This window comes from Gekko japonicus, unplaced genomic scaffold (assembly GCF_001447785.1).
Source record: "Gekko japonicus isolate JY-2015 unplaced genomic scaffold, Gekko_japonicus_V1.1 scaffold2075, whole genome shotgun sequence".
In the NCBI taxonomy this organism is placed as follows: domain Eukaryota; kingdom Metazoa; phylum Chordata; class Lepidosauria; order Squamata; family Gekkonidae; genus Gekko; species Gekko japonicus.
The window spans coordinates 198130-208009 of record NW_015174900.1 but is presented as its reverse complement, the minus strand read 5'-3'; the positions used below and the strand labels follow the sequence as shown (position 1 = coordinate 208009).

Here is a 9880-nt window from a genome sequence, read left to right as displayed (position 1 = left end):
CAGCAGGATCCAAACCACTACAATTTATGGTCAAAAGATTCTTGTGACAGATGGCCTAGGAACCTAACAAGTAACATAATATCACAGTATGAAGAAAAGCTGACAATTTTGTCTTTCCAGCACAAGGCAGGCAAAGCCTAATTCAAATGTTATGATGGATGTGCATTTTAAAATACAAGAAAGGGGCAATGATACACTGTTCTAAGCCCATTGAAGTCAACCAGCTTAGAGGGTGTAACTCTGTTTAGGATGATGCTGTATGTTACATTGGATTAACTCAAGTATGCATTTACATGATCACAGAAGATAATTATTTCTTCTGCATTACCCTCTGGACATGTAACTTGAGCAAGGAAAATTCCCACTCCCTGAACAGGTTCTCTGGAAGTAGCATATAAAATCTCTCCACCACCACCCCTTTCTTTCCAACATCTACATGAAACTAGACATTGAGAGCGATCACATGGAGGTTTGGTGAACATGTCATACAACATATGATTGACAGACAGCTTCATATTTTCTTTCCGTGTAACACTGAGAGAGGCAGTAGAACACTGAACAAGTGTTTTTGAGGTAGTGAGGAACTCAATGACGGTGAACAAACAGAACCTTTATCCAAGATGGTGAATGGTGATGGGTCTGGTGTGGGAGTAGGTATACAGTCAGGGCCGGTGCTACCATAGAGACGGGGTTAGGCAGCTGCCTTACGGTGCCAGCTTACAAGGGCGCTGGCCTGATGCCCTGCCCCTTGCTCAAAGCCCTGCTCACCCCCCACACTCCAAATCGACTCCTGCACCGCCAGCCGGTCTTTGTCCCCACCCCCATTCCCAGGGGAGGGGGTGCTGGGGCACTGCCTGCAGCCGCGGGGACCCTTCCTCTCCCTCCCCCAGCCCTTGGGGGGCTTGAGAAGCCCCGGCACCTCACCTCCAAGTCCACCCACAGAGATTCATGGCTGGGCTGGGCGCGGGGCGCCCCTCCTGGCCTGGCGTTTGTCCTCCCTCTTTCCTGTGGCTTCTCCTCCACCCGGGAGGTCCTCCTGCAGCGGGGCCTTCTGGGGGAGGGGAGGGGGTCACCAGAGTGGGGCACGGTTCTTCTGTGGGCAGCAGGCACTGGCAGGCAGGGCGGGGACGGCGGAGGCCAAGGAAGTTCAATGCATGTACGTGTTAAAGGTATGCACAGACACAGGGACAGAAATCCCCAACTTTAAACATACGTTGCTGGAGCACCTCTGTCTCATCCCAGGGTCTGAGCTGCAGAACACAAAGGGGGGGGGGGTTGAATCCTGGCTTAGAAGGTTGTCGGGTGCTCCGTTCACTGCCCATTGGATGCTTTTGTTAAAGAGACATTTACAAAGGAGGGAAATAATACTGCCCATGAGATGTGAATTGCCACTGTACTTATCTTGGGCCTGTTTAAGCTTTGCATAAACATTTAACAGACTTTCTACCTCACACTTCATGACTTTCTGGCCTCACTATTTATTTCCTTTTATGCATCAGTTTTATTCAGGATGGCATTCAGTTAGTTTCAGTTCTGCCTATTGGCAGTTTTAAACTGTGGTTTTAACTTGTGGTGTTGGTGTATTTTATTGTGGCTTTCATTGTAAGTCGCCTTGAGTTCCTGCAGAGTCGAAAGGTGGCCAATAAATGTTTTAAATAAATGCACAGGTCTCATGAAGAGCCCTCTTTCCCACGGAAGTAAGTGCTGCTCTAGATCTGTTTAATTTTCAAAGTGCCACAAGATCCTTGTATTTTTTGTGCAAAAGGGATCATCATGGAATGTATGCCTAGGAAGGTTCTGCCTCTGTAAATGGAAAACTGGGCTCTGGGTTAATGTCCCTTCCACATATGTACCTTGAAAAGGGTTGCCAGCTCCGTGTTGGGAAATTCCTGGAGATTTTGGAGGCGGAGCCTGAAGAGAGCAGTGTTTGGGGAGGGAAAAGACTTCAGTGGGCCCTAAGCCCTGCCTGCAGGGAAAGGCTGCCTAGCAAATCTAATGAAATAAATAAATAAATAATGCCACAGAGCCACCTCCCAAAGCAGCCACTTTCTCCAGAGGAACTTATTTCAGTCACATGGAGATCAGTTGTAATAGCAGGAGAAGTACTTCTTCACCCAAAGAGTGATTAACACATGGAATTCACTGCCATAGGAGGTGGTGGAGGCTACAAGCATGGACAGCTTCAAGAGGGAATTAGATAAGCATATGGAGCAGAGGTCCATTGATGGCTATTAGCCACAAGGTATAGATAGGGGCTCCGGGGCAAGTGATGCTCTGTATTCTTGGTGCTTGGGGGCGGGGGTCAACAGTGGGAGGGCTTCTAGTGTCCGGGCCCCACTGCTGGACCTCCTGATGGCACCTGGTATTTTTGGTCACTGTGTGACAGAGTGTTGGACTGGATGGGCCATTGGGCTGATCCAAAATTGGCTTCTCTTATGTTCTTATGAGGCTGGCACTGTTTTTACAGACCATCTGGACTAAACTGGACTAAATTTCTCTATCTGGACAGCCTTTGAATTGACTGATTGATTGGTGGCACCATGTTCTTTGTGACCTATGGCTAATGTTATGGTATTTTAATATTTTAAATCTTTAAATATCATTGGGGGGAAATTCTGTATTGGGCCCAAAAAGCATGATAGAAATAAATAGATACAAGCAAGACTTTTACAAAAGAAACATAAATAAAGTCTTGCAAATGGTACACTTCAATTTTGACTAGAAATCTTTGTTGTCTTAATGCAGACATAATCACATGGTTTCCTGGGAAACAGTTTTGGATCTTGGGGAAGAGGATATCATGTTGATTGAAGGGCAGAGCTTTAAGTGACCCCACTATTGAGAAAGCAGGTTGAGATTCTGAGAACACAAAGAAGGTAAAGCTCTTTATGTAAGCACCCAGTGGACACACCCCAGGGGTACCATCTGGCTCTGTCCCACAGGTGCATGTTCCCTCTGTGTTTAAGGGACCTACACCTCCTCTTCAAATAGTATGGCTCTCTCCATATTGATGCCAAACTTAATGTGGACACTCAATCGGCATAACCCACTGCAGCCCAGAACTCCTGAGCTCACATGATCCTATTTCAAAGTGGAAGTACTCAAAACAGGTTTGCTTTGCAAGAAGCGCAAAGGAACCCTTCACAGAGACCCACCTAAAATGAGCAGCAGGAGTTAACACTGTAAATCGTTCCCTGATGGTTTAAGTGGTAGTCTGCCAAATGGCTCAGTTCTGGTCAATGTTGACATTAGAGTGTATAAAGCATCCTCAGCCTCCCTTACCTGGTTTGGTTTCCTCATACAGAAATATTGTACATAGCAGGCTTGCTAAAACTGAAACGGACTCTTCTGTAATGAAGCTGGACAACAAAGACCCAGCTCCATCCCCCTTGAGAATCAATTAATGCTCTGCAGTCAGAACAGAACCTCTCCTTTACTGTGAACATAACATATCCCACTAACTCATAAGGGGAGGTAAGGTATTCCTGGCACATCAGGAGCTTGTGGATTCATTAGAGCCTTCACATGTGCCACTGAGTGACAGCAAACTAATTTACAAAAAAAAAGACTCCTGTGAGAAGACTTCTTATCTTTTCAAATTCCTAAGTGTACATGCACAAAGGATCACAGCAGAGGAAACGGGGTCTCCCTCTTAACTGTGGTGAAAACGAAAACACATCAGGAAGCAGACTGAAGACATCTTGATGGTACAGGTGAAATTAGCCATGTCAGGAGTCCCATGGCATGGCCTGCGTCACTTGGGTCATGCAGATGAACCCTGATCATCATGCATTTCCTCCTTCCTACTAAGGAATAAATTATTTCCACCTGCTTTCTACAATTGCCACAGTGGATGAGGTCAAAGGTCCATTTGTTTGAGGTCCCTCCCTTCCTCCAAGAACCTCTGAGCAGCATACATTTTATCATCACAACAACCCTGTTAGGTAAATAGGCTATCAGGTAAGTTGGGGGGGGGGGAGAGACTAGTCACCCAGGGAGCCTCATGGCCAAGTGAGGCTTTGAATATCGTACTGGTTCTCTGGTCCATCTTGCCCAGCATCTTGTTTCCAATAGCAGTAGTCAAATGCCTCTCAATAAGTCCAAAACAGGGCCTCTACCTTTGTTTGCTGCGAACAACAAGGATCCATAATTATGCTCTCTCTCTGAACTTGGAAAGTATACTTGGCTACAGGGTTTCCTCTAATGTGTGCCAGCCTGGGCTGGCTCACTGATTCCCTCATTAGCTCAGCACGGGGATCCTCGTGAGTTGGCTCCACCCCACCCCTCAGCCCGGGGCCTGCAGGCCCTGTAAAAGGGGGCGCCGGCAGTCCTCACCCCTGCTGCCCAAGAGTTTGCCTCCCATAAGCTGCAGCCACCCACTGCCTGGCCTGCGCCGTCTCCCTCCTGCTGCTGCCCTGAACCACTGCAGGAGGACAGAACTGTGGTTAGTCACCCTCTCCACTTTCTCACCCTGAGCAGCCAGTGTTGTCAAGTGTGGGTGTGCTTCGGGGCCCAGCAGCAGCAGAGCCAGGGATTGAGGTGGGGGGGGGGGAGGCTGCATGTGCTCTCCTTTCTCCCCCTCAGCAATGTGTTTGAGTCAGTAGCACCTTTAAGACCACCAAAATTTTATTTCACCCATTCAATATCACCTATTAATCCCACAATTTTTGAAACTCCAGACACCCTTTTAGATATTTTTGTTCTACGCGTCTTTGAGAATTCTGTTGAAACTAATTTGTGTGTCCAGAGGAGAAGCCTAGAAAAATGAAGTGTTCCAAATTCAGCTCAGTTTGTAAACAAAAGCTACCATCATTTTTGGCTCACAGGCTAACATTTTTGCTCACAAAAATGCACACCTTAGAGGGAACACTGCTTGGCTATCACAGCTAATAGCCATTGATACATCCATCTTCCTTTTTCAAATTCCATAAAGCTAATCATGCATTGAATATGTCGTTTTAGCTGACCTGGATCTAACACCAAACCAATTACACTGGGTGAACCAAAGTGCTCCATAACTTTGCAGTCCGTCTAAAAGGTGGGAAAGGAGAAATTTATGCCACAGAGAGGAGAGAGGAGGGAGTCCGCAGTCCCAGGCTAGCTCAATTTCATGATATATGTATCTGTGTGCATGCAAATCTATACAGAGAGAGAGAGAGAGAGAGAGAGAGAGAGAGAGAGAGAGAGAGAGAGAGAGAGAGATGGAGTCCCATGCCACTTGGAGAGATCCCCCTTTCCAGTTCTAACAAATTGGGGGGGGGGACCTATCAGCACAGCTTGCATTCTTTATTAGTGGAAGGGAGCGAGAGTCCAGTAGCATCTTAAAGACTAACAAAATTTGTGGCAGGGTATGAGCTTTTGTGAATCACTGCTCACTTCTTCAGATACAGTGAGAATGTGAGTCCATCTGTCCTTATATCTTGGAGAGTGAAGTGATTTCAGACGCCAAAAGACAATAGCAGGCATTGGTAATGAGAAAAGAAACCTAAGTCTCAATTCAGTCCAGTAGGATGCATTGTCTTGAGCTTCATTATCAGTTGCAATTCAGCAGTCTCTCTAATTTCCTTTTAAAATTCCTTTGTAAAAGAACTGCTGCTCTTATGTCAGCAACTGAATGTCCTGGAAAGTTGAAATATTCCCCCACTGTTTTTTGAATGTTGTGGTTTCTTGGAGAGTTTCTTCCTGGACTGAATCCTCTTGTACCAAATTGAAATCTAGGTTTCCTGTCCCATTACCAGTGCCGATATCTCCATGCCTACTACCCCTCTGCATATCACACTTAATCCAATCATGCCTGCTACTGCTATTTGGCATCTGAAATCATCTTTATAAAGTTTATATATCCAGTACCTCGTGTTACATTTTATGGCACACATGGCCTGGCCCAACAAAGGGACATTTATGTCAGATCCAGCCCTCGTAACAAATGAGTTCAACACTTCCGCTCTATATTTACTTTCTGCCTTGCTACAAATGACTCAGCAGAACTTTTGAACTTTTTCCCCTTTAGCCTTTGTGTTCCATTAAGCGAAGTGCTGGAGCCTTTACTAATTCTAGGTGCTAGAGGCAGCAAACACCCCTCTTTACATTTGATTTTACCTTTTCAAGTGGCAGCAAAGTTTAAAAATTCCTTTGTTTCCTCTGAATTCCAGATAACACCAAAAAACACTACCAAAACAAACTGGTATTTTCTTAGTGGCTGGCCCTATAATCAGAAGCATTTTCTTTTTAAGATAAGAACTTAGTATACCCAAAGGAGTATAAAAAGGAGTGCAAAAACAAAACAAAAATAGGGAAAAAGGGGGGGAAATGGTGGCGAGGAGGCTGAAGGAAAGCATAATAGTAATAAAATGGAAGAGATACTCACGCATATCTCCAAGAGCACCTTTGGTCACATTCTTGGCTTGCTTTACAGTCACGGTGAATTTGTGTGAATACTGGTGTTCCACCTGCAAGCCAGTAGACCAGATGGTTAAGGAGAAAATTAAAATGCCACCAGGGAAATAAATGACCGAATCCCCCCCTCCAGACAGTTTTCAGTTTGCCTGAGATCTCCCAAGACTGCTTTTTTTTACCCCCCTCAAACACAGGTGAAGCGCTTACTGGCACATAAAGCATCTTGACGTGGAAATGTCCCCCTTTATCTGCCTTCAGCTTGGCTGAAATTTCACACCCACGGACTGCATTGAGCTTCAGTGATTGCAGACACTCCTATACAACTGTTTGTTCCTCACACAGACACACACCTTTATATTTTTAATTTTAGTTTCAATGAATGAGTGCTCCTCCCCTTCCACTTCATTAGTCAGCAAGAGCACAGCAAGACGGGGGAAGTGACAAGTTATTTTACAGGAGGATTCTTTTTCCTACTCTGTGTTTACAATTCCCATGGAAAGGGTATAATTATATCTAAACATATGCTACAGGAGATAGCTAATACTAATATATAAACATCTCTCTCTCTTTCTCCTGTTAAGTTCCCCCCCCCCAAATCCTTCACCGGTTGCCAGAAGGGACCTGGCAACTCTAATGATGCAAAGATTTCTGGGTCTGTTCTAGGCTGCTCACTTACTACAGCAAGTTTGTCGCTGTGGACAGAATGTTGGACTAAGACCTGGAAGACCAAAGTTCCTCATGAAGCTCAGTGGGGGTTCTTGGGTCAGTGTCTCTCAGCTTACCCTTCTACACAGGGTTGTTGTTATGGAAATAAAATGGAGGAAAGGAGAATTATAAGCTACTTTGGCTCTCTTCTGTGGGGGTAAAGCGGGGTATAAATGCACCAGCCACACACCAACCAGACCTAATCAGTCTCACTGCTGCTCTGTTTGAACTAATAGTGGTTTATAACATTCCCACCAGCCTCCTGCACCTACCCAAGGGGAAAGTGCCCTAATGATAAGAAAGCTAAGTTTCAGGAAATGTTGTGCACTGTTGGGAGAAAGCAGGGTGGGGGAATCCAGATTGGGTTATAAGGAAGTTATCAGTTTTCAGTTCCTTCTGCAATATTATGAATGTGCTAATCCTTTACAGTCTCTACAACTCCATTATGCCCATTTTATATGCTATGACTGGAGGTTGCCGCCCATGAGTTGCTGGTTTATGTGGGAAATGTTTTCTTCCCTTTCCCTGCAGTGCTTTTGGTATTAATGACAAAAATGCTGTGCCACACACTATACTGTACCTGAACATATCAAGCGTATGAGAGCATTATTTTTAATGTTCTTGGCGGTGACAATGAAATTGAAGTAGCTACTTGGGAGCAACACAGTAAGGGAAGATTATGTTTAAGCATTTGTAAGGGAAGATTATGTTTAAGCATTTTCTTCCATTAAAGTACATTTCCTGCTCCAAGAGCTCAAAATGGCCAGGGCCAACTGGATGGGGGGAGGCAGCAGGAGGGACATTTGGCCTCAGCCTTAAGCTCTAGCACTCAGATTCAAACACACCATTATTTATTTATTTATTTATTTATTTATTTATTGCATTTGATACATTCCACAATTTGTTTTCATGGGCATCTACTGGAACAAAATATGACTCTCAGCTCAAAGCTTGGTGTAGTAGTTAAGTGTGCGGACTCTAATCTGGGAGAACTGGGTTTGATTCCCCACTCCTCCACTTGCACCTCCTGATGTGACCTTGGGTCAGTCACAAGCTCTGGCACAGCTGTCCTTGAAAAAGAGCAGTTGTGTCAGAGTTCTCTCAGCCCCACCCACCTCACAGAGTGTCTGTTGTGGGGAGGGGGAGGGAAAGGAGTTTGTAAGCCGCTCTGAGACTCCAAGTGAAGGGCGGGGTATACATCCAATCTCCTCTTCTTAAGCCAATAAGAGATGTGATTCAGTAAAATATATAACTTTTTTGTTAAGCAAAACAGACTTTAAAATGTTCATAGGTATTAATAAAATGTATTAATCAGCGTTAATTTTTAAAAATTAAAAATGAAAGCAATCTGTAAGCAGTTTTGGGAGGGGGGACAGTTCCCCAAGAGAGCCCCAGGCCAAATGACATCTGCTGACAATGCAGAGGAAAAAGTAACAGAAAAACAGAATTGGACTAACAAAAGAAAACTGCATTAGGGAAACTAAAAGTTGCTGATGCAGAAGGGCCACTATCAGCAACTATAAGAACAGCCCCGTGGAAGGGCAGGTCAAGCACCTGCTCCTATGTGAATGGAAACCCTGATGGCTGGGAAACATCAGTGCTGTTGGATTCTGGTTCTCAAATAACTCTCAGATGGAGGCAGATGGAGTTAAATTGGAGACTAACTGAAGACAAGCCGCTGTGAGCAGAAGGCGCAACTGGCCTCCCAGTGATGTTGGTAGTTCAGGGCTGTGCAGGAGCAAAGTCAGTAAGAGAACTGGATATTGATTTGATAAAAACATCAGTACAAGGTACTGTTATGAAAAATAATGAATTACTTGGGAGCTATAATAAAGGCCAATATCAGATTGTGCTAAAACCAGGAAGCACAGCAGCGAAGTAAACTTCATGTTGAATACCTTTAGCATATCAGGGCACTGTGGGAGAACAGCTAACTCACATGCTGAGAGAAGGCTTAATAGAACATTCTACTTTTTCAAAGTATGTGGGGTGGCACAACCATTTAAAAAAACAAAAGAACGGAGATTGTTTCAGATGCACTCGTGAAGCATTTTCCATTGCCGTTTGGCCCACCAAACTGTATTTGCGGTGATCAAGGGACAGAGTTTGTCAGAAGGCTGAAGCGCCTCCTGCGTCCACACTGCCCTTCACAGCCAATTTGTCCCCCTCCTCTACTTTGAAGGTAAGTCCAGGACAGATGTGAAATGCAAGTCTTGTATAGTGAGACCCTTGTGTAATGAAATCCTTAGAGGGTATGAAAGAAGAATAGTTCTTCGCCCTTCCACATTTTCTCCTCACGACCTTCTCAGGTATTTAGAAGAAGAATGTGCTGTTGAGTTGTCACCGACTCATGGCGAACCCATCCATGGAGCATTCCAGGCATTGCATTCCTCAACATCGCAACCCTGTCTTCCTCCGTGGTCTCCCACCCATGTACTGACTGTGGCCAACCCTGCTTAGCTTCCAAGTTCTGACAAGCTCAGGATAAGCTGCACTATTTGGGCTGCTCAGGTAGGTTAGGTGAGTGAAAACAACCTGCCCAAGATTACTGTAACAACACACAGCAAATATATAGCAATTCAGAGCACATGCAAACCACTTAAAATTCATCATTTTAGTAATTCTTACAACTTGTATCCTAGGCAGGTGGCTCAGTGCTACTATTTATTTATTTATTTTATTTATTATTTATTAGATTTTTACCCCGCCCTCCCGCCAAAGCAGCTCAGGGAGGCTTACAACGAATAAAAAACAGTAAAATTAATACATCACATCTAAT

The 9880-nt window shown here is 44.7% G+C and overlaps 1 protein-coding gene across 1 annotated transcript in view; it reads right to left on the bottom strand.

Moving 5' to 3' along the window:
- PLA2G4A (phospholipase A2 group IVA) overlaps positions 1-9880 on the bottom strand; it is a 130771-nt gene that overhangs the window by 75076 nt on the left and 45815 nt on the right. The window contains exon 3 of the mRNA XM_015424990.1: positions 6368-6449. Within this exon, the coding sequence (XP_015280476.1) occupies positions 6368-6449 (82 nt within the window). The remainder of the gene's footprint in view (positions 1-6367; positions 6450-9880) is intronic.